This window comes from Toxorhynchites rutilus, chromosome 2 (genome assembly GCF_029784135.1).
Source record: "Toxorhynchites rutilus septentrionalis strain SRP chromosome 2, ASM2978413v1, whole genome shotgun sequence".
In the NCBI taxonomy this organism is placed as follows: Eukaryota; Metazoa; Arthropoda; class Insecta; order Diptera; family Culicidae; genus Toxorhynchites; species Toxorhynchites rutilus.
The window spans coordinates 61366325-61392559 of record NC_073745.1 but is presented as its reverse complement, the minus strand read 5'-3'; the positions used below and the strand labels follow the sequence as shown (position 1 = coordinate 61392559).

Below are 26235 nucleotides of genomic sequence, written 5' to 3'. Positions count from 1 at the left end.
AATCAAATTTCGGACAGATTGAATTCAAATTTCGGACACTTTATTTTGTAATTTTATGGACGAAAATTACATTACACTTGATTATATTTTATAGTCAACTGCGAAACACTTACCAAGCAATCACAGTAAACCAGTGTTGAAAAAAATCATCTTCGTTTAGCTCAAAAGCTTATATTTTCGGGCTAGGTTGCATCGAAAACCTATATACTCCAAACGAAAATTAAAATGACAGATCCAAGCAACCAGTGAATATGAGCAAATGAACTTTTGCTCATCAATATCCCACTCTACACTGTTGTGCCAAATCGGTCCCAACAAACGGTGTCGACAACGGTGCCGATATCGTGCCATCTTGTAATGATTTTGTCGACCCATCCTTCGTATTCGACAACCAATTATGAGACAACACTGTGCCAATCTGGCACCACGTCGACCGACAGAAAAATTGCTCGATCCTCATTATGGCACTATTCTCTTTTCAAAGAAATAGATATAAAAAGTGAAGAAAAAACAAACCGTTGATGGATATTATTTATTTCATTATAAATATATACAAATACATCATACATTACATTTGCTATTAACAGCTAACAGTTTGAGCGCAACGAATGATCCCTGAAAATAATCAATGACCGATTTGTTCGCAGTCCACCTAGACATCAGATTTGGTCTTCATGTTGTATCACAGTCGAGCGAATCATCTCCGATCGCGACAATAACGCCACCCTCGCCAGTCCATCCATCAGCTCCATCGACTCCAAATCGGAGGAGGTATGTATGTGACGACCAACTATTTGGCGTTGCTATGTGAATATGTAGCAGCATAATGTAGGCAGCCCACTCTGCTAAAACCATTTGAACAAGCTGAAAAAAGAGCAAAATACATGGAGGTTGTAATGAAACAATACATTGTAACTTAATGGAAAAAACTTTTCATACCTACGAAATCTGATTCTCTATCCATTCTCTGTTTTGTTTTGAATGACAGTTCAGAGAGAAAGAGAAAAAACAATCACTGCAGTGATGCCATTTCGGTCAGTGAAAGTATCGAGTTCATTTATAGCTGCAACTATAGGAAATGGTGCCAGCGGGGGGCAAAGAGGAGCTAGATTCCAACACTTTTGTAGCACTTTTCGTCGCCCGACCGACGTGGTGCTTATAACCGCTTGAATATATTTGAAACTGGGATGTTTTGATGTTTATTTTTCCACCCAATGTCATTTTCATCTTGATTATTCAGAATGCCAGAACAGAATTTCATTTTAGCCAAATGAATATCAGCTGTTGTTTACTTTTAACCAGAGGTAGCTGTGTGCGGCTGGTTTTTATGTAAGTCGGATTGTACTGATGCTTAAGTCCTTCCCAATCAACGCAGGCAACAAGAAGATTATGATATGTTGTAATACATTTGACCATCGAGTCTAGGAGCAATTGTTATTCAATTGCAATACGGTGTTTAGGGATCGTTCGCGAAGCCGTTGTTACCGTCTCGCCAAACAAAATCCTGCGCGATTGCAAAGATCGTTTCATCGAGCTCTGGCGTTTTTGTTCTCTAAATGATCCAGCCTGACTAATTTTATTTTATTTTTGAATTTTCAATGCCAGAACGAATATCGTTTCGAATGTGAGAAATATCAATTTGTTGCTTTTGATATTCAAAGTATAAATAACAGCGAAGTTATGAACCCCACTCAATGCCGCATCCATTCATTATAGCAAATTTGTTCATGCATCAGCGATATGAACAAAATGAACTCGTTTGTTATTGTCATCAATATAATGAGGGCAGTGTGTTTCGAGCTGAAAAAAAAGTCATTTACACTGAAATAAAATCATATTCGTTACTCGTGAATATTTGTTGATATTCTAAGACACTGCAGTAAACTGTTCACGATGATTAGAACTGATGAAACACGGGAGAAATTTAAATATTTATGAACGGGTAAATTCTACGTGCTCACGCTAAGGAAACGTCAAACACAAACGATAATGAGTGGTGTTGTTGAATTTTTTTCCTACTATGTGATAATTCAAGTGTTAAAGGGTGTGTCACATCAAATTGCATCACGGAAAAAACGCTGTAGAAATTCGCCCAGTAGACCGATCCTTTTGAAAATTTTAGACAGTAAAATAAAAACTATTAAACAACTTTTGGCATTTTCTTTTTATTCATACTTCGAGCCCAAGCCCGTATGCTCACACCTTCCTCTTTACCCCGTCCATAAGGTTCTGTACAACGTCAGGTTGTAGTTTTTTTTGAACAGAAATCCATTTTCTCTTGAAGTCCGCCTCCGATTTGACAACTTTTGGGTTCTTCCGGAGGGCCTGCTTCATAATCGCCCAATATTTCTCTATTGGGCGAAGCTCCGGCGCGTTGGGCGGGTTCATTTCCTTTGGCACGAAGGTGACCCCGTTGGCTTCGTACCACTCCAACACGTCCTTTGAATAGTGGCACGAAGCGAGATCCGGCCAGAAGATGGTCGGGCCCTCGTGCTGCTTCAATAGTGGTAGTAAGCGCTTCTGTAGGCACTCCTTAAGGTAAACCTGCCCGTTTACCGTGCCGGTCATCACGAAGGGGGCGCTCCGTTTTCCGCAAGAGCAGATCGCTTGCCACACCATGTACTTTTTGGCAAACTTGGATAGTTTCTGCTTGCGAATCTCCTCCGGAACGCTGAATTTGTCCTCTGCGGAGAAGAACAACAGGCCCGGCAGCTGACGAAAGTCCGCTTTGACGTAGGTTTCGTCGTCCATTACCAGGCAATGCGGCTTCGTCAGCATTTCGGTGTACAGCTTCCGGGCTCGCGTCTTCCCCACCATGTTTTGCCTTTCGTCGCGGTTAGGAGCCTTCTGAACCTTGTATGTACGCAGGCCCTCCCGCTGCTTGGTCCGCTGGACGAATGAACTTGACAAATTCAGCTTATTGGCGACATCCCGGACCGAACTTCTCGGATCACGTCTAAACTGCTTAACTACGCGCTTGTGGTCTTTTTCACTGACGGAGCATCCATTTTTGCCGTTCTTCACCTTCCGGTCGATGTTTAGGTTCTCGAAGTATCGTTTTAGTACTCTGCTGACCGTGGATTGGACGATTCCCAGCATCTTACCGATGTCCCGATGTGACAACTCCGGATTCTCGAAATGAGTGCACAGGATTAATTCACGACGCTCTTTTTCGTTCGACGACATTTTTCCAAATTTACGAAAAATTGACAGTGAAGCATGGCCAACGTGATCTATACACTCTTATCTGATTATAAGCGAAAGCTGAAGATATAATTCCTAAAAATTAAATTTCTACAGCGTTTTTTCCGTGATGCAATTTGATGTGACACACCCTTTATTCTCAAATGAAGTGATAGTGAAACCAAGGGATTACTCTAAAGAAGCAATTGTGATATTAAATTTATAGTTATATCATCAGTGCATGAAGCATTTCAAGATATTAGAACAAAGTGTCCGAAATATGATGTTATCCGAAATGTGATGTTGTCCGAAATATGATTCAGAACGGTATCCTTATCACCTTTTTATCGCCGATACAAAAAATGAGCAATGTACCGATTCGAATTTTAAGCACTCGACTGTTATTTCGGACATCACTTTCCTCTGACGCTCGATACGTCCGATGTAACAAAGCAACCAATACATCACGGAATCGCACTTCGGTCATTTTGAGTTTTTGTTATTTTCGGGTGTTAATATCGTTTTAGTTCAATTCAATTAGTTATAACAATAATGATCTGCTTTTAGCACGAAGTGCAAGTAATTGGATCGTCATTCAGTGGTCATTTTCAAATTCTCATCGTGCAACGTTATTAGTCCAATGTATAAAGCGGTCAGTCAAAACGTCCAATGTAACATTTTTCGCTCGAAGGCTTCAATTTCAAACTAAAATCACATGACAACAGTTACGATTGGTTTTTCAGAGTTATTGTTGAATGCTAGTGGTAAAAGTAGTGATAAAGATCGATTCCTTTCGAAACAATTCGCGAAACAATATTCCGATCTTCAACTCCATTTTTTCTCGAGTTGATGTAAATGTTACATAGGACGTTTTCAAAAGTTACGTGAGAATTGAAGTTTTCCTTAACATGTCCATCTTAACCCCCATCTCCCCTATAAGGAGGAGTTTGACCACAAACACCGTGACACTAGATTTATATATATATGTAGATGGTGAGTTTTAGCGGGAATATCAGGGACTTTAACAAATTGAAACTGCCTTCAGGTCTGCTAACCTGACAGAGAGTAATTTTCCAGATGTCGCCGGTGTAAAAAAAGAAAAGAAAAGAAAAAAAATGTAAGGGGTTGTATCTAGGACACGACCGCATATTTTCGACGTAGAACTACGCAATTACATTATGCAATGCATTTACCACTTCGAATATTATTTTGGAATGCATCGAAATTTTTGTAATAGATCATGTTCTTCGTTACAAATAAATTTGATGAACGTCCTTTTACGTTTGATATGATGCCTAGCACTACCAAAATATGTGAACGGAAGAATAGTCAAACGATCATTGTATTTTACATTTTCCTCTGAAATTATTGCACATCTCATGTTTACGTAGTTCTCGAACCGCGAAAGTTCATTCACCTCTAGTATCTGAAATTTAAACATGCTTCTCAGTTTAAAAGCACGTTTTAGGGAAACATATTCCGGTCTGCACAACGACTAGCGAGCACAAAAGTACTCAACACCAAAAAATACCCCTGACTTGCATGTATTTACAAAGCGGATTCCCCTGGGCACATTAATTTTGAAATCCGTGTTAGGGAAACACAGCTTAGTGGGAACAAAAATACCCCCGACTTGCATGTATATTTGCAAAGCGGATCTTCACAGGTACATCGATTTTGAAGTCTTTGTTGGGGAAACCGTAAATCGGGTCAATCAAAACTTGGCAGTTAGGACGTTTAGATAACGCTTGACATTTTTACAGTTATTCAATTGTTCATCTCATGAAAAATAACATTTTATTAATTGTGATAGACGCGTAGAAATATTTCCTATCAATTGAAGCAAACACCTTTTCCGATCTGTTAAGAAATGTTCGATTTATAAGCATTCGAAATACGGGTAGGGTTAGCACACAAATCGGCAGAACAAATGTATGAGAAAAAAGGAAGTTCTTCTAATTTTCATCAACTTAAACCGTTTATAGATTAGCGAATTGTAATGTAGAGCATATCAAACAAATATTAGATAATTTCCGATTCGATTCGTATGCAAATCATGAGAATTCGTTCACAGTGAAAATAGTTATTATCGTTAACTTTGTTTCATAAAAACGTGACCTGTTTTCTGATCTGGAACCCTTCCTGAAAGACGTAGTTCTACGTCAAAAAGAAAAACGTCGTAACACGAAACCGAGCGAACAACGAATGCAACCATACTACAGGGTCTTTCAAATTAAACACTCACGTAAAAAATCGAATAACTCCTTTTAACTTATAACTTATTGCTCCCAAACATATATTTTTACCATAATGATGTATCTGGAAAAGTTGTTGAAAATTAAAAGCAAATTCATAAAATTTCATGAACATGACGGTATAACACGACAAACATATAAAAAGAACCTATTTACTATAAAAAAGATAATAAATTAGAAATATGGTTTTAAATATTTCGAGAATGGTTGCATTTAAATTGATAATGATTTTTTTAATTTTTTTTTTAATTTTTTGTTTTAAATCACATCAGAATTTATAATTTGTGTCTGAAAATGATTGTTAACATACAAAAATTCGAAGTTTCGAAGCTTTATAAAAATTCGATGTTCCACAAAGTTCGTTAAAAATAGTTTTACCATGTTGGTCTCATTTTTGAAATTTTCTGCATGACTTTTTTTTATAGCAGCTGACCCGGCAAACTTCGTTCCGCCCAAAATTTGTTTTTTGTTATCAATACCTTCAAACATTCACGTTTTCTTACTAAGCGAAGTTCATTAGTCCAATCGCAGAACTTTTCATTGATTGATCTTCTAATCGACCCCGTTGAATTTACCTTTTACTAAAAAATCCCTAACTAACTTCTACCAAAACTCATCATTATTATATCAGATTATTTTTAGACACAATTCTCGTTCAAGATTTTTCAACCACTTGCAAAAAACATGTTTCTCCATTACATGGAATAAATGTTTGATACAGAAAACATGATAGAACAAAGACAGACCCCTCCCCTCTTCTCCCCTTAGAGAGGGGGAAGGAGTGTCTATTCACCATAGATACATTTCGTGCCCCCTAAAATCTTCACATGCCAAATTTGGCTCCATTTGCTTGATTAGTTTTCGAGTTATGCAGAAATTTGTTTTTCATTTGTATGACAGCCCACCCTAAGAGAGGGAGGAGGAGTATCTAACCATCATAGAATCATTTATTGCACCCTAAAACCTCCACATGCCAAATTTGGTTTCGTTTGCTTGATTAATTCTCGAGTAATGCAGAAATTTGTGTTTCATTTATATGGCAGCCCCCCCCCCCTTAGAGAGGGGGGAGGGGTCTCAAACTGTCATGAAAACCTTCCCCGGCCCCAAAAACCCCTACATACCAATTTTCATGTCGATCGATTCAGTAGTTTCCGAGTCCATAAGAATCAGACAGACAGACAAACAGACAGACAGACAGACAGACAAACAAAAATCCATTTTGATATATATAAATAGATGAAACAATTTTAAAAAAAATTGAAAATACATATATAAATTGAAATTAAAATAAAATTAAAAAGACAATAAATTTTCGAATATTTCGAGAATGGCTGCATTTAGAAGGAGATTGATAATGAGCTTTTTAGTTTTAAATGACATCAGGATTCATAATTTGTGGCTAAAATGATTGTCACCATACAAAAATTCGAAGTTTAGAAAATTCATAAAAATTGGATGTTTTACAAAGTTCGTCAAAAATAGTTTTACCATCTTGGACTCATTTTTTAAATTTTTTGCATAACTTCTACTTTATATGAAAATAATTTTAAAAAATTAAAAAACGTGTATTTTAGATATTACAAATTATAGTTTTATTTGTGAATCATCCGGAGGCAAATTGATCACCGGGGTGAAATTGATCAAACGTATCACTGAAAACAAACCCAAATTTCAGAGGTATTATGAAATTTAATTTTAAACTTTTTTAATATGATATGTTCAATAATCATCTGAAGGTTCTTTTTGTCAATGGATCTCAACGAATCTTTTATTAAATTACATGAAAATTAACATTTTTCTGAATAGCATTTTCGTTTCCATTTTTCACTATGGTAAAAAACCATATTTCCAACACATGAGAACAATATTTATAGACGTCAAACATATTAATTCACTTCTGGCTGATACTTGATGAGTTGAATAAGTAATCAAATACTTGTAATTACTATTCAAACTAGTGAGAAAAACTATTTCAAAAAAAAAAATAACCACGAATGACCAGATCCGAATCCCATCATGCGACATATCGAACGTCTTGGTTTGTCAAAACTAGCTGGTGACCATTTCAAGAGTTTTTGGCTACATTAGTATATCCCGAATGGTCTCCGGATGACCTGCAGATCATTGTTTAAATCGAGTTATGGAAAGGCTGATTGAATCAGGTTTTTGTTACCTCAAACCCTTGAACTATTATTAAAATGGCCGTATGTGAAAAAATAATTGATTTTATATACATTTTTGTGCATATGATACTAGAAAAAACTGAAAAACATAGATTGACCAATTTCACCCCGAAGCTACATTTTGAAACTTTCCGCTAAAAACTTTCCAAATTTGCGCTTAAGTATTTTTTTGAACAAAACTTACCATAACGTTTTGTGAGCTTAGCACCAGTACTGATTTTAAAAATAATTGGATATAAATCTAACAAAAAAAAAATCGGAAATATTCACATTTTTTCTGAATGATCAATTTGCCCCCGGTTTACGGTACTAATTTTTTTCCTCAGTGTATATTTTTTTTCACATTTTAACATCAATACTTGATAACTTTTTCGATGACACTATATTTCGGTACGGCTCAAAGTTTTTGAGATATAAATTAGCAAAGAATTCTCTTACTAAAATCGATACGCCCTTATCAAAAGTTTTACTGGAGTCGAAAAATTCCCAAATGCTGTGGAAAGCTCATATTTCCTCCAACCCAAACAGAATACAAACTTTCATTCGAATCAAAAATACAAGATTTTAAAATCTGCACTTTCAGTTCGATTTCATTTGGAATTGCACCGAACAGATGAGATTTAAATTTCTAGTTGTCTGTACATCATGTTGTCAGTCACAACGATGCAGATTGGAACGCGAAAAGCAACAGGTTCGATGGTTGACAGCTTTGACAATGGCCAAGCGTATTCTATAACCGAAGTATGACGATGTCCCTTGGGGAGTTCGCGATTGTGGCTGATGGGTCACAATGTTGGCATAATACACCATCCAGGTTTGGCTGTCCTGTCCGGAACCAAAATTTTTGAATAATTCCAATTCTTAATTTCGGCCTCTCTCCTCTGTGTGCTGTGGGACGCACGCATCCCAGCCGCTTCCGCTATCCGATGGGAAAACAACACGTAGAAACTAATAACATAATTGAATGAGGCAGGGATTCGATCCCGCAGTTGTTCCGCACTCAGCTGTGACTTTGCATGGTGCGACGGAGCACATTCAGCCAGGTCCTGCGAGACAACAAGGATGGTCACGTAACAACGTGAAAAAATAACAACCCCGCTCATGCTTATTAAAATTATATAATTTTGTACACATTTTCGTTTTTTGAGTGGGAAAAAATAGGCTGCGTGTGTGTTCCCTCATTTTCCGGTGTCACTTCAGACGACCGGTTCCAATTTACCGGAATTGCTTTTCTATTGCCGGGCGATATTAATACTAATTGAATTATTTTCTGTTCTCTTTCTCTCGCGGTTGCAGGTGTGCGGAAATGCGCTTAGGGGGCGCCCCCGGTGGCGGAGACCCCCTAGCGATGGGTGCCGGGAACGATTACGCCGAGCTGTGCGACCTGGGCCCGTCCCGGTGGAGCTCTCGGAGCGGCTACCAGCAGGTCTCGCCGCCGGTCAACTCGATCTACCACCACACTGGCGGCAGTATTGCTGGTGTCGGCGGCGGCGGCGGCGGTTCCATCACTGGCGGCGGCTCCAGTGCCGGCGTTGGCATCGGTGGGGTCAGTGTCAGTGGTGGGGGCGGCACGATGGGCGGTGGAGCCACCGGCGGGGCCACGATCCGGTCCAACAGCTTCGAAGCCGAGGACGTCATCGGTCCCTACGGCAGTACCCGGATCGGCAACAGCACAAGCTCCCTGCGAGGACGTTCAGGTTTATATTATTCACCACCCGGTACTTCATATACAATAGTAGAAAGAGAAAGACCACACTCTCCTCATTATTATTATAACACAGCCGGTGTCCCTTCCAAAGGAGGTTCATTGCCAAGTAGAAGTAGTTATTTAGACTCAGCTAGTTTAGGTGTTCCAACTGGTGCAGGTAAACTTTAGTCTTCTTGAGACAAACAAATATTTCTAGGCTAAGCTCGTTTTCGTTCGTTCTATAGAAGTTCTTCCCCTACTAGCATAACCCCCCCTCGTTTCTCTTCTCTCTCTCTTTTAACACCTTCACTCAATCTTTTCCACTTCACATATTGTTAGACCCAATTAATGTCACTTTGAAATTCACTTTCTTGTCATGATTATTTTTTGCGTTTCATGTTAGCTCTGTTTACTCCCCCCTTTTAGCATATTTGTCCCCTCATCTAGGACTGCATAGATTTCTATTCTGCATTGTCAGTCGTGTTTCGTAACTCACCTTCCCCTCGTTGCCCATTAGGTACTAGTTTCACTACCAAATAAAAAAACCAGTAAACAACATTACTTCCTGACATAATCGACTTTCTACTATTCGTTGCATTCCATCTCCTTTTCTGCATGACTAGTTTTCTAGTGAATAGTGGATGCAGAAGCGGATGGCGTGTCAGTTTCGTGTTTGAGTTGTAGACGATGCTGTGGAATGTTTGCTGAACTTGTCCCTTGTAGGAGTTCGACCCGTTCTGCTGTAAAATCGATGCAAGTTGAAGTTTTGAAACTTGTAAGTTTTTTTTCTGCTCATGTATGAAACGTGACTATTCATTCGTGCTACAAAAAATTTTTCTGCTAAAAACTCTCGGATGACCCAACGAACTAGAGATGTCAGATTACCATTAATGTACGGATTTGTCGGGCATCACTTGTCCGTGCACTAAATGGTTCAAACATTGTTCAATTTACAGCAGTTCGGCCTACAAGCCACACGTACAGCATAGTTTTAGCGCATCAGACTGGTCCCTAAAGAAAGGTTTCAATATCCAACACGATACGCTCAAGTGTATTTAAGTGCGGAAATACCAATATGGACCAGTCTAATCAGCATGCCCTCGATCCTCTCAGTCCCTGTCGCTAACTCTCGTTGTTTTGTTGTGTAGTCACGCTTCGCACAGATCTGCTATCGGCCTCCTTTCTCATCCACACACACATTAACTCATTCCACTCACACAAATTCCCCAACTAGATTCTTCTGTGGACCATTTCCATTATATTCACTTCCGGTATCGATAGGTACCAGCTCCTCTGATATTTGATTTGTTGATCTAGATCCTCTACAAATTCTTCAAAACCGCAAACTAGCTTTAAAACTCTAAAGTAGAACTGAGCGACCCTTCACAATTAAACTAGCTTTTCTAGACCCCTTATAATTAGCCTGAAGTCCACAGAATGTAGATCTCAATAATTATTCTTATTCTTTTAGACAATATTAACAAATTTACGGTCCAACCTTTTTGCTTGCCATTATGTCTTGTAAATGTTCCCGGAGAACGAAAGAAGGAATGACTCCGATTCTGAATAGATAGAAGAACGACCCCATTTTTTCCCTATTGATTTTCCACTACACACTCACACACAATAAACAGACCCACACAAACACAAAATCAACAACTTTGCTCTCGTCCATCGTACATGTTCCGTCCATGTTCCGTCCTTCCCGGGAGATCGCAACAACTCTCCATCTATTAGTATCGATTTGATGTTGTGTCCATGGCTCGGCCCTCGGCCCTCGGAAGCACTCCCGAGCGTTGTGTTCAGGACAGAGAGTGTCCTGCTAGTCGTGCGAAGCCTCTCCCTCGTTTTGGCTCGAAAACTAATTCCAGTGGCATCCCTATGTATGTGTTGGTATCGTTGTCTTTCCCGTTGACTCCCAAACCGTTCTATCTTTCAAACTATAGAGAAGAAGAAGTCCAGCTTGTCGTTTATTGTCCTGTGCCTGTATGTAACCAAGTTCGTAGGATGTGTACACATTTGAAACCCAAAAAAAAACAAGATTATACTTCAAGCGAACTCATAACCTCAAACTTCCAATTTTTCCGCTCTTCTTGTTCTTGATCTTCTTCTTGTTCATCCTCCCGTTTCCCATCATAATCCATAACCACCCACACCCACCCACCTTCTTCCGAACACCTCCTCAGGTACAGTTCCAAATTCTACCAGACATAATGGTAAGAAGCGGCCTATCTCGCCAGAGCAGGTCATAAGATTGTTTAACACAGCAAGTTCATCTTCTTCAGTTCCTACTAGTTATCATAGTAACGGCACGCGAGATCGAGGCCGTCGAAGTCCTGCCAGCAGTCCGCCTTCTACTACCCACCAGGTGAGTACCGACGGCTCACTTTTGACTCTGTTGTTTGCAAACGGTGTCCCGGAACTTCGCGGTGAGAGAAATTTGTCTCATTGATGGTGGCGATAAATCGACGCTTATCAAAAAATTTATCACTGTATTGAAGTTACTTTATCGATGTTCGCATCTCTGAGATGAACCAGTCCAGAAGGCTTAATGTCTCAAAAAGAAAGAATTAAAAAAAAAATATTCGTATCTGAATGATACCAAAATTTCGTCAATATTGGTAATGGGTTGATCGAAGGCAGCTTTGCTTTTATTTAATTTTTTAATCAGAATGACACAAAAAAAAGTTAATCGACGATTCCTTTTTTTATCCCATTTGTTTATTTTTTAGGCTAATCAGCATTTTAGCTGTAACAAAGTCGGGTTGATATGATCATGATTGTGCTATTAATAGCACAACAGCCCGATGTTTCTTGCAGAGCAGAGCAGTTTCATGCAGCGCTTAAACGCGCAAACAATATGGCTCTGATTACCCGCAGGATTCCATCCAGGGTTGCCATATATACAGAATATTCTGTATTTTACAGATTTTTCGCCAAATTTCAGATACAGAATCTGTATATACAGATTTACAGATTTGAACGCAACGCAACGAAATGGCAGTGGTTAAGCGAAATCTTGAGCGATTTGAAGAGCTCGAACTATTCTTTTCGTTCCAAGATAAGTATGACCATAATCAGTCTGCCAATCGTATATTGACTAATTTAAACGATCCTATGACTAAACTAATTATGCTGTATCTAAACTTTGATCTACCACTCAACAATAAAGTCAATTGCACTTTTCAATCAGAAAGCTCTCAATTTTGCGAACATTATAATCAGACAAGTATGTTATTGTTGATCATGTTGGGTAACTTATGTTTTGAGAGCTACGTGCAACGATTCGCTGATGCTGACCGTGATGTGAAAGATTTTGAAGACTTTCCGAAGAAGCCTGAGGATATTTACGTTGGTATCGAGAAGAAGAAGCTGAAAAAGTATTGGATGCAGCTAGACCAGCTAGACCAGCTGACCTTCAAATCGATTTGTTGTGACTTCTATATTGAACTCGTGAAACAGATTTCAAAGCGATTTGACTTCAGCGATCCGGTTATCAAAACTGCGGCCTTGATAAACCCTCAATTTTTCGTCAAGCTACCAAACCTTAATGATTTGATACGCCAATTTCCTCAAGCTGGAAAGCTGGTAATGGATAAGACTTGTATAACTAATTCAGGCTACTCAAGACGAATCTTATGGAGCAAAAATTGAGTGACTCAGATATAACTCAGATATAACTTTTTTTTTATCCATTGCTAAGCTGCCGTTATCTCGCAAAGTGACGTAAGCGCCAGAGGAAAGAGTTTTCAGTACGAGGCTTTTTTTCAAATTGCATGTATAATCAGCATACGCGTTACCGATACACATAACCGATTGGCGTACATTCATCAAACAATGTGACAATCTGTATTCAATTATTTTCTCCAACATATCTCCGTTCAGCGAAGCATGAGGTAGCATCAGGGAGAAGAGTTCTTCACATTTTCCGACTTTGTAGCATGACCAAGCTAACGTAGTTGAGAGCCCGATTGTAACAATTATGGACAGCACCGATTTTTTCCAATCCAAAATGCAATTGATTGAAACCATCCATGTGACATAAGCTAATGAGTTCTGTAATGATGAGTTTGAGTTCTGTTATAAGATACGTTTCATCTACAGAATTATAAAAATAGTGAATTTAGAAGAGTGCAGCTGTTCACCAAATCCGATATCTACCCTTCAATCAACACTCTGCTTCAATTCATCCGGAAGAGAAAATGAGCAGGTGAGGGAAGTAAACATCGTCAAGAAGCTTTGTCCCTTGATGCCTGAAGATAGAAGACACTATTGAGAAAACCTTGTGATTAACAATTAAATTTATGGGTTTAACCTAGTTTCAATCTCTGTGTGCAATATGTGAGAACAGCAATACACTTCATCTAGGATAAATTATACCTTTAAACTGAGTTTGATTTTATGAATTTAAATATTCGACGAGATTTTTAAACAGAGCTTCTAAGTGTATGGTTTGTAGTTCTATAACAACATTTCTATTATAAATGTAGCACTGTTTTTGATTAAAATATTTAGCATGACGAGTTTTTCCGAAAAGCGGGTTCTTTGTCATTATACTAAACGTTCATTACGAAAGGTGTTGTTATGTGAAGTTTGCTGTCCCTGTTCGATCATCCTATGCCATCAGATCAGTTCAAAAATCACAATGTCAGCAAAACAAAGTCCGGAAATTGGGTGGCCCTAACAATTACAGACTCTATTTCGAAAGTGAAAAACTATGTATCGGCTCAAGGAGGAGCTTCAAGGATGAAATTGACGAAACATTTTGAAGCAAAGTTCACAAAACCATGTATAAACATCATACAATTCAGGGAATTAGAAGAAAACCTTTTTTTATGATTGATATTATTTCATTGATACGACTTCAACAATTCATAAATGAGAAAAATAAATTTAAAATGAAAATAAACCTTCATTTTCATTTTTTCCCTTAGATTTTCAATACAGATTTTTTTTTGCTAAGAATACAGATACACAGATTTTTTTTCTGAAAATTTTACAGTTTTAAATGTGGCTTCCTTTCTTCTTATAATTATTATTTTAGTGTACTGCTTTATTATGTCCATAGTACTACTTGCGAGCCCGGATTCTGGTCACTGTTTGTTTTTTTTACCAAAATATATATTTTTATCAAGGCTCATATGGCGTTAGACTGACGGGGCCGGAGTTCAATATTTTGACAGTTTTTCTTATTATCTATGTTAGTAATATGTAACCGATTACTCGCGGTTGGCTCGAGGTTAGTATTACAAGTGTTTTCGTAATTGTGATGTTGCTGTCTTCAATGATCTGTACCTGTGCCCGACACGGGATACTTCCTATTGGGATGCAGCTGACCATTAATCAGCAACGCCCCCCTAGTCTGTACCCCATATCTAGCGTGGTGCGTCTTCTCGACTCGAGGAATCCAGGATAGAATGGTCACTAGCCGGCGCAATCATCAGCTCGTGTAGAGTTGTCATGAGCGGTACAACCTTTGGCTCTTGTTGAATCATCAGTGGACTGCACAACCTTTGGCCCGTTTATCTGTAAAGAGTGTGTGTATGTATTGCCGCGACTAAGTAAAAGTTTATAGATCGGATAGGAGAGATATGAAACGGGGACACAACGAAGGAAACATCATTAAACGTTGACATCGGCGTTTCCGAGGAACAGGTATAGATGAAGCAGAAGATCAGGATCACGGCTACCTAAGATATCCCGGACGGGGATATCCGATTGTTTGCCTTGTGCTCTCAGTGCTCTAGAGAGCTGAGAGCGAGCAGTATGGAACCGGATACACGACCAGACAACATGCTCGATGTCGTGGTAGCCATCGCCACAATCACAAAGATTGTTTGCTGCGAGCCCAATGCGATAGAGATGCGCGTTTAGGTTGTAGTGATTGGACATAAGCCGAGATATCACGCGAATGAAATCACGACCTACATTCAATCCCTTGAACCATGCACTCGTCGAGACCTTAGGGATAATCGTGTGTAACCAACGACCGAACCCATCTTCACTCCACATGCGCTGCCAACTTACGAGCGTATACTGACGAGGAATGTGGAAAAATTCATCATAAGCAATTTGCCTTTCAAAAAGTGTGCCTTCTGAAGCGCCCACCTTAGCTAGCGAGTCCGCTTTCTCATTCCCCGGAATCGAGCAATGAGAGGGAACCCATGCTAAGGTCATCTTGAATAATTTTTCGACCAAAACACTCAATAGATATCTTATTCTTGTTAGGAAATAAGATGAGCGTTTATCAACTTTCATTGAGCGGATTGCCTCTATTGAGCTGAGACTGTCTGAAAAAATAAAATAGTGGTCGATGGGCAATGTTTCAATGATCCCTAATGCGTGATATATCGCACCCAGTTCAGCGACATACACGGAACAAGGATCTTTGAGTTTGAAAGAGGCACTGGAATTTTCATTGAAGATGCCGAAGCCAGTGGACCCGTTCATGAATGAACCGTCAGTAAAGAACATTTTATCAGATCTAACTTTCCCATATTCTGCCGAAAATATCGGCGGAATATTATCGGAGCGTAGATGATCTGGGATTCCATGGATTTTTTGTCGCATGGACAGATCAAAAATGACAGAGGAATTGCAAAAGTATGGGAAGCAAACTTGGTTGGAGATGCCTGGTGAAGGGAGCACGTCGTGGGTAAGGTACTCACGGTATAAAGACATAAAACGTGACTGAGGAGTCAGTTGGAGTAGATTTTCGAAGTTATCAATCACCAATGGATTCATGATCTTGCAACGGATGAGAAATCTGTAGGATAATTCTGTGAACCGAAGAGTAAGCGGGGGTACTCCTGCCAAGACTTCGAGACTCATCGTATGTGTCGAATGCAAACACCCCATGGCAATACGCAAGCAACGATATTGTATCCTCTCCAGCTTGAGAATATGAATCCTGGCAGCTGATCGGAAGCAAAAACTGCCATATTCAAACACTGATAATATCGTTGTTTTGTATAACTGAATGAGGTCTCCTGGATGGGCACCCCACCATGTTCCGGTTATTGTTTGGAGAAAATGGATTCTTTGCTGGCATTTCTGTTTCAAATACGCAATGTGTATTCCCCAGGTACATTTAGAGTCAAAATATACTCAAAGGTATTTGAAAAACATCGAGTGCCTGATCGTTTTGCCGGATAGGTGAAGCTGGAATTGGGCGGGTTCGTGCTTCCTAGAAAAAACGACCATTTCGGTTTTCTCCGTAGAGAATTCGATACCCAGCTTGAGAGCCCACGTGAACAGGTGTTCAGGGTATCTTGCAAGGATTTTTGCAGAACGGCGGGATTAGTACCCGTGATGGAAATAACTCCATCGTCTGCAAGTTGTCTCAACGTGCAATCTCTAGTTAGACAATCATCTATATCATTGACGTAAAAACTGTACAAGAGGGGGCTTAGGCAGGAGCCTTGCGGTAGGCCCATAAAACTGTATCAAGAAGATTTCAAGCTGCCATGATTGAAAAACATGTGTTTTTCTGACAGTAAATTGTACAGGAAATTATTCAGAATTGGTGAAAATCCACGATTATGAAGTTTCTCTGAGAGAATTTCCATGGAAACTGAATCAAATGCCCCTTTGATATCGAGGAAAACGGAAGCCATTTGTTCTTTTCGAGCAAATGCGATTTGGATTTCAGAAGATAGCAGCGCGAGACAATCGTTCGTCCCTTTACCTCGGCGGAAGCCAAACTGCGTATTTGACAGCAAATTGTTCGTTTCGACCCACTTGTCCAAACGAAGTAGAATCATTTTCTCTAACAATTTACGAATACAGGATAACATTGCAATCACTGTTTGTTGTTTGAGGCCTTCAGCCGCAATTGACGATCAAGGGTTCCATCTAGGCGCTGAGTTTGACTTTTGCAAGGAGTCGTGTAATTTCTTGTACTTTTAACAACTCGCGCCACAGCACTTTTAGAATAATGCAGCAGTTTTGCCACGTCCCACGTTGAAGCTGTTGAATTTTGGAAGAATCCGTGCATAGACAGTTGTACAACTTCGGGTTAAGGCTCGAAGGATAAACCATTTTTGTTCAATCCATTCAGATGTGAATCACAGAGTGTAAAAATGGAAGTCAACAAAAAAGAAGTTAGTGTCCCCACAAAAGTTGGGTACGAAAACCGAGAAAGTTAAATACTTTTTAGAGCTTTTCTTCGATAAAGAGGAAAATACAAGCCAGGGAACTTGTAAATACAGGGTTTTCCATTTCGGGCTTCCGAAAGTATACAGCCCTGCGCTGACAACCGTTTGACATAGCTATCAACCAAAGCGTCATATCGTCAGTTAAATGTCTGCCATTTTACAAACCGGCAAATGTTTTTCGAGCATTACGGATTTTGGTCGTCATGGACGGCCTACAGAGCACACAATCGCTAATGTAGTGCGTAAATTCGAACAAACTGGATCCGTAGCGGATATTGTGAAACCTGTGCATCATCGTAATGTGCGTTCGGCCGAAAATATTGCTGCTGTTGCTGCCAGTGTGGAGGATGATCCGAATGTTTCGATTCCACGGCGTGCTCAGCAATTGGGCTTGTCAAACACATCATTGTGGCGAATTTTGCATTTGAACTTGCACCTACATCCATATAAAGTCCAACTGGTACAAAAATTAGAGCGTGGTGACCATGGAATGCGTGGGGCATACGTCGATTGGGTGAACGAACAACAGCAGCAAAATGCTGAATATTCGCATCAAATTTTCTTCAGCGATGAGGCACATTTCGAGCTCGGTGGCTATGTAAACACCCAAAATTTCCGTATATGGGGCTCAGAAAATCCACACGTGATTGAGGCCATTGCATCCGCCAAAAGTCACTGTTTGGTGCGCATTATGGTCTGGGGGAGTCATCGGGCCGTATTTCTTTGAAAATGAGGACGGCGAGACGGTAACTGTGAATGGTGAGCGCTATGGCCGCATGTTAACCGATTTTTTTTTTGCCACAAATTGAAGATATGGATACGGATGACATGTGGTTTCAGCAGGACGGCGCCACGTGCCATACAACACGACCGAACATGGCCATATTACGAACGAAATTTGAGGGACGCATAATTTCGCGTTTTGGTGATGCCAATTGGCCGTCCAGATCATGCGATTTGAACCCGCTAGACTTTTTTTGTGGGGTTATGCGAAAGATCGTGTCTATGCCAACTCTCCGCAAACTCTTGAACATTTGAAAGACAACATTCGTGAAGTTATGACCGAGATACCGCCCCATATGTGCCGAAAAGTCATCGAAAATAACCTGTTTCGGATCAAGGTGTGCGAGGAAGGCCTAGGTGGACATTTGAATGATGTTGTATTTCACACATAATGGCATAAACCAAACTTTAATTTGAAATAAAAGTTTCATCGAAATTCGAATTCTAAGTGTGTTTTATTTCAATTTACTTTCGGAATTTAAAGTTGGAAAACCCTGTACTATCTGTAGTTTCGATTCTGGCAGTAGCGATATTTTATAAAGAGTTGCACTCAGTAAAATGAACAGAGAGACTACATGAAACTTCTGATATTTTGAATTGTGTATTGTTGACAGATGTCAAAAACATAGGAAATTACGATCGATAGACTTTCAACTTTTAACGTTAGCATGTAGCTGTATGTTTTAAGGGGGTATTCTATTGTAGAGGCGCGAGTTTAGGACGTTTTTTGGAGCTTTGAAAAAATAAAACAAAGAATATTTTCATTATCCATTATTTGTTTATCTATCTTATAATAAGTTTATCTATAATTCTAATAAAATAAAAATTGAACGGGAAAAATTTTCATAATTAGAATAATTACAAGTTGATGAAGTGAGGGGGTTAAAAAAAAATCCTGCCATGGCGTACACGATTGCAGCACCTCTTGTTATCTGAAACAAAAAAAAACGAACAGATTCTGAATCAGTGAAAATGCTGCTATCGCATAAACCTCGGACAAGTCAAAAACATGTTTTTTGACAAAAAGGCGGCCGTTTGAAGAAAAAAAAATGCCGCGTTTAACGTTTTTTTTGCGTTTCCCATTTTTTCTTTAAATAGTGAGATTGAAATAAATTCGACATAAATCGGTTCAGTAGAACCTGAGATATCATGTACGCTAGTTTGAAAAAACTAGTTTCAAGAAAAACGCGTTTGAAGTTTATTCTTATTGCAGTAGTAGATTAGATAGCGCATCACTAACATGGCTATAACTCGGTAAATAATGGGATTTTCTAAAAGTTCTTTCAAGGGCATATTCATTAATGCCTAAAGTCAGACTTTCCTGTGCGCGCGCTTTATTTTCGAGAAACGAGTATCGATTTTCTCTTCCTCACAACTCTTCCATGTGCAAGCGATAGGACCGGGCTATAGCACACGAGCCTGGGTTCGGCTACTTTTCTTCTCTTTCGTAAAATATTGATGTGCTAAAGATTACCTCAGTGCACCTCGACATGAGCGATGCACATGTGTTATATGCAGAGTTGCCAATGATATTTTTCAAAAAACTGGAAGATTACTCTTAAAAAAACTGGATCTGTAAAAGCGTTTTATTTTAGGAAGATCGGCTATGATTTATCTAGAATGATTTTTTCCAATGCTTGAGAAATAGAATTTTCTTTGAAGCTTCGTGTAGTATTTATATCTTCTTCTTAAATAGCACTTACGTTCCTAGAGGAACTTCGCCGTCTCAACGTAGTATTACTTGCGTAATTTTTTTTTAGATCTCTATGCCAATAACACGCCTTGAATGCATTCTGAGTGGCAAGCTCTAAAATACGTGTGTGACCACAGTGGAAGTCGGAGGGAATTTCTATGAAGAAAAATTCCCCCGACCAGAACGGGAATCGAATCCGAACCCCCGGCATATTAGGTGGGACGCTAACCACTCGGCCACGGGGGCACGTATTTATATGTAGTCCATAAAACTGTAACTGTATTTACTGTGAAATAATATTTAGGAGACGGTTTTATTTTGGGCAAAACATGAAGAGTCTCGTATTTATCGCTTTATGTCCATAAAATCGTTGATAGAAGATCGTCACAAAACCGCGAAAAGTTCAATACATCAAAAAGGTACGGATTAGCATGAGATACGAGGTAAAACCAAAGAAAAATACCATAAACAACTTTCCACAATATTGTTTCAATACTCGAATAAGCACATTCAATGCCAAAATAACACTGCTCAAGTATTACTTTGGTATTGAAATTATCAAATTTTGGTATTGAGCTATTGAGCGTTTTAGCTATTTCTCTCAATTTTTTTTAGTATCAAGATCAAAATGAGGTATCTTTAAATATTTCCTCTTAGTCGAGAAAGTATTTTTGAAAAAAAAAGTATAGTACTATTTATGTATGAAGTTAATAATATTTAGAACTAAAATTCCTCTGAGTGAACATGAGAAACTAATATTCATTTAATGTAAACGGAAGCAAGGTTACTTAGGTTTTATATCCATATCAATTAAAGTCAATGGATACCATTTACTCTAGGACCTTCTGAACTTTAGAATGATTTGGAGGACCTAGAACATCTGATATTTATATAAATCAAAACACAGTGTAGCTCGTTCCTTCTTGGGTAAGCTGTTGAATAAGATAAGACGAATTCAACAAAATGGGAAGAACCAAATTACAACCTCACCTGTCGCAGAAGTTCATGAGGTTGATGGAACACGACTGAAAAACAGTAATTTTCACCACACGCATTGCATGCTGCCCGTATTGAATTCGGAAGTGTAAGTAACAGTGAGTTGACTGTGTAAGAAAAGAGAGATCGATCCAAGGTCGAACGATAAATGGTAAAAAATAAAATTGCTCAAGGGATAGGAAGGTGGAGGGAGAGATAATATTTATCGTTGTAAACTTATTTCACATAAAAATGGGTAAAAGTAGAGCAAACATATAAAAAAAAACTGGATAAAACTGGACTATATTCCAAAAAACTGGAAGATTTTAGGTTTCAACTGGATGACTGGATCGAGAAAAAAAGACTGGAAGAATCCAGTTTAAACTGGAATATTGGCAACGCTGGTTGTATGCATGTGAGAGAAGCTCGTGCATTAGTGCTCGCGAGACTTTCTCGTGTACCTGCGTCAAAGTGACATTTGGTGCTGTCGGGGGAAGTTGTGCTTCTGGTGTTAAATTGTTAATCTTCGTAATATGGCGCATAGAACGATTAGTGATGAAGAACTGTTTCACATAAATATCGCTGCTAAAGAAGCGATATGTGAACATATATGTCAGCAGTGGTCAAACTTGTAACCGTTCGTGGTCTTCCTTTTAGAGTTATCAAGTATCCTGCATTACAAAGCATTGCAAGGCCAATCGAGGATGGACTGAAGATGGCCAAACATTTGAGTCCGAATTCAATACGCAAAACGCTTTCAAATGTAGCAGATCAAATCCGGCTTATCAGAAAGAACGAAATTGCTGATAAATTGATTTGCCTCAATGTGGATGCCGCCACTCGAATGGAACGCGAGTTTTTAGAGATTAATATTCAGTTTGTTGGAAAAAGGCTATCAGGATTCGTACTCTCAAAATAATAGAGCTTCACGATATGCACACGGCGGCAATTCTGACGTAAGAAGTGCTTAAAACATTCACACCGCATGGTATCGACAATCGACGATTACTGACAGTCACGACGGATAATGCTCAAAATATGCGTGCTACGGTAAATCGTTTGAAGATGACACAGGAAGTGGAACTTAATGGCTCTTGATTGTTCGAAGAGGCTAATAACGACGAAAATGACGACGATGAGGACGATGATGATATAGAGGATCAAGGAGACGGATATATTAATCAGAAAATGAAAATCATGGAAACTATTCTTTAAGGAGTGCGATGCGCGGAACACGCATTACAACTTGCTGTGAGTGATGCTCGGAAGGAGACTACTATGAAGGAACAGCTGTTAAGAATTCGAAAAATCGTAAAAACATTACGAAGGATGCCGTACAAAAAGCTTTTTGCTGTGAGTAAACGATGTAAACTAAAAGTAGATTGTCCTATGAGGTGGAATAGCATATACACTATGGTACATTCTCTCATCAAAGAAAAGGATTTCATTTTGACTTTAGTCAACGAAGAGGAACAAATCATTGACGATAATATGTGGAACTTTCTGGAGAGTTTTATCCAGGCTTTCAAACCATTAGCAGAGGACCACATTGCAGCTTCAAAACTCTCAGATAACTTTTGGTGACTTTTTTTTTAAATTTGGGAGAAATGTGTTTTTTTAATGTGAGAAAAGCAAATAATCGAATATCTCAAGTTATCGCTGAGAAGATGGCTAAAAGGCGAATCTCTCTGATGGATATCAGGTATTTCTTAGCTGCAATATTTATCGATCAACGTATCAATTTTCGGAACAGTCCATTTGTCACAGATGAAGAGAGACTCGTCGCATTGGTAATTGTACATAGATTGTTTCCCTTTTTTATGTGAACCATTTATTTTTCTTATTACAGGAGTTTATCAAGCAAACCTGGGACGCCACCCAAGCTATCGCCGGTTGCTCTCAATATGGGGAAACTCTAACCTCGCCATCGTATGGCAACGGACGTTTGAATTCTCAGCCAGCAGATACTTTCGAGGACTTTCGCAGTACCTTGGATGGGTCGAACAATACGCTAGAAGACATAAACATCATGAATGAGATCATCGATCTCTCCAGAATGCCCCGATTTAAATTACCACATGGAGACAACAAGGATCAATCCATTCTGGAATGGTGTTATGGAGTTAGGAACTTGGAACCGGAACTATATAAATTGGTTTCTTCACTTTTGGCTATGCCTTGTACACAAGTTAGCGTGGAACGTGCGTTCAGTGTATTGGCACTAATCTTAACTAAACACCGGACGCTGCTCAGCGAAGGGAATCTACAGAAGATCTTGTTTATTCGGCTCAACCAAGAACTTCTTCAAAAAGTTGATTTTAATAAAATCGAAAAAAAAATCTAAGATACTGTTTTTGTTTATTATATTTCTTTCCGCTAAACATGTATAAATACATTTCACTATTTTCAAAAAAAACTTCTGGAAAGTAAAAAGAGAGAAATTTATGATTATTATCAAAAGGCATTGAAAGATAACTTGTCGAAGCAGTTGGTTGTGTAGGAATGGCGGGTGTTTATTTATTTATTACAATAATCAACAGGCAGAATCTATGCCCTAATGACATTTAAATGGGTTAATATTCTCTTAAAATTACGTTTAATAGCTACCCTACATAAATTGAAATCAAAGCCCTCTGCAACTCTGTTGAACATTCTGAGCAGACCGGATATACTACCGTAGGTCGCGTAATTTGTTCGCCGGACCGGTATACGCAGCAAATTTTGGTTCCGCAGACTTCTTGGAGGCACCTGTAGTTGGAATGAACGGAGCAACGCCGGACACTCTGTTTTCGACGTCAGGACATCAGACACTAGCATAGCACGGGCGACATTGCGGCGAACAGCTAAGGTGTCTAAATTGATTAGAAGGCATCTACTATCATAGCTGGGTAGCCGAAAAGGATCCCTCCATGGCAAGCGTCGAAGAGAAAAGCGCACAAACCTGCGCTGTACAGCTTCAATTCTGTCGACACCATTTTGGTAGTAAGGACTCCAAACTTGACAGCCGTACTCAAGAGTCGAACGTACCAGCGAGCAGTACAAAGACTTCAAGCAATATATGTCATTGAAATCTTTACCGATTCGAAACAAAAAGCCTAGACTTCTGGAAGCTTTGCCCACAATATATGAAATGTGCTGCTGGAACGATAGTTTGCTGTCTAGAAGTACCCCTAGAGTACAGTTGGTTCTCTCGACGGAAGTATCCAAGAGTTTATAATCGAACAAGATCGGTTCCTTTTTTCTTGAATAGGTGATAATAGCACATTTACTTGGGTTCACCTTCATGCAATTAGCAATACACCATTCGGCAAAACTATCCAGCTGTTGCTGAAGTAGGCAGGCATCGGCAGTCGAGTTGATTATAAAATAAATTTTCATATCGTCGGCGAATGACAAGCGCGGAAGGTTCAGCTTAAAATTGACGTCATTGAAGTACAAGAGGAAAATCAACGGCCCCAGGTGGCTGCCTTGAGGAATCCCAGATGGCGTGTTGAATTTGCGCGAGAAATGATCACCAATTTTTACTGCTAGCTGGCGACCGATTAGGTATGACCGCAGCCAACCGATTATTCTGCCGCCAAACCCCAAATTCTCCATTTTAGAAATCGCAATTTCGTGATTAATGCTGTCAAACGCTGCTGTCAGGTCGAAATATATCGCATCTGTTTGTTTGGCGCTATTGAAACCTTCCGTTATATAAGCCGTGAAAGTCAACAGATTGGTTACAGTAGATCTCTTAGGCATAAATCCATGTTGGTCTTCTACAATGTAATGCTGGCAGAAACTAAAGATCGGTTCCAAGACAACAAGCTCAAGCAGTTTGGCGACCGAGCTTAGTGCGGAAATTCCTCGGTAGTTATCGATTTGAGTCTTGGCACCCTTTTTATGTACAGGAATCAAAAACGCCGACTTCCAGGAAGTTGGAAATTTTCCACTAATCAACGATAAGCGGAAAATGCGACAAAGAGGAATCATCAGATTAGCTGCGCATTTCTTCAATATAATAGACGGAATACCATCAGGACCAACTGAGCAAGACGCCTTGAGTTTGTTCATAGCAGCTTGTACCATTGGCTCGTCAACCTCGATATGGGAGCAAGACTGGCCGAGAAAAGGTACGTTTCCAGCAGCAGATTCAATTTGCTCGGGTGTTATCGACTCATCCGAAAACACGCTTCCAAATTTATCAGCAAATAGGTCACATATCGTTTGTGTGTCAGAACTCCAGCGCCCATTGTACTCCATTGTAGAAGGTAGACCGGACTCATTCCTTTACTCGTTTACGAACTTCCAAAAAGACTTAGGATTTGATTTCAGTTTCAGCTGCATGTTAGTTATGTAACTACGATAACACGATTGAGTAGCTCGCTTGTATGCATTGTTTAGTCGCACATAATAATTCCTAAGTGGCACGGTTCGGTACTTGGCAAATCGACGTAATGCCGCTCTCTTTGCTGTTTTCATTTGACTTAGTTCCCTAGTCTGCCATGGAGTATGCGAATGCTCTAAAGTAGTTCGCTTCGGTACATGCCTGTCAATAGCATAGTTCACGATAATGGAGAACATTTGAACTGCATTGTCTACATCGTCACAATCTAAAACATCTTCCCAGTCGATAGTAGACAGGACGTTAGAAATGGCGTTATAGTCAGCTTCTTTGAAGTCATAGTACACTGCAGTTGCGGTTTTGCGGAATTGATTTGAAGCACGGTTTTCCAAAACAAGGTGCAGAGCGGGGTGGTGAGGAACGGTTGTAACTAGCGGAGCAGCCGCTGCTGAAATAACTGGAGCTGAGTCAGCACTGCTAACGAAGCAGAGGTCCAGAATTCTTCCGTTGTTGTTCTCGACATGGTTGATCTGTTGAAGCAGGCTGGTGCTGTACGAATTCAATAGGGAGACTGTGCATGTCGAAAGTGTAGAGTGAAAAATGGAGACCTTCGAGATCAGAAATCCTGATCTCGAAGGTCTCCATTTGATTCCAGGTAAATTGAAATCCCCGATTATCGCAATTTCATCCATCGGTTTGAGTCTAGAACGCACTGTTGCTATCGAATCCGTGTGGACGGTCATCAAAGCTACATCACGGACGCGGTCTGGTGGTACATAAACGGCGCACAGAAATAGCGAGTGATCAAACATCTTAATTTCAACCCACACTTGTTCGATACTTAACCAAGAGTCATTTGGAACGATGCGGGGTTTTAACTCACGGTGGATGGCAAGCAGCACTCCACCTCCAGAAGCTTTCGAACTGTTTGACTGACAGCGATCGCAGCGAAAAACATCGTAACTCTTATCAAATACCTGAGTGGATATGGTA

The 26235-nt window shown here is 39.5% G+C and overlaps 1 protein-coding gene across 9 annotated transcripts in view; it reads left to right on the top strand.

Annotated features, from left to right (window-relative positions):
• Positions 1-26235, top strand: part of LOC129771049 (whirlin) — a 550739-nt gene that overhangs the window by 203187 nt on the left and 321317 nt on the right. For 5 of the 9 annotated variants that reach the window (XM_055774327.1, XM_055774325.1, XM_055774328.1 and 2 more), the window contains 2 exons: positions 8918-9486; positions 11495-11676. In XM_055774327.1, coding sequence (XP_055630302.1) covers positions 8928-9486; positions 11495-11676 — 741 coding nt within the window. In that variant the 5' untranslated portion in view covers positions 8918-8927. The remainder of the gene's footprint in view (positions 1-8917; positions 9487-11494; positions 11677-26235) is intronic. The other 4 variants (XM_055774329.1, XM_055774333.1, XM_055774331.1 and 1 more) reach the window with 4 other exon arrangements.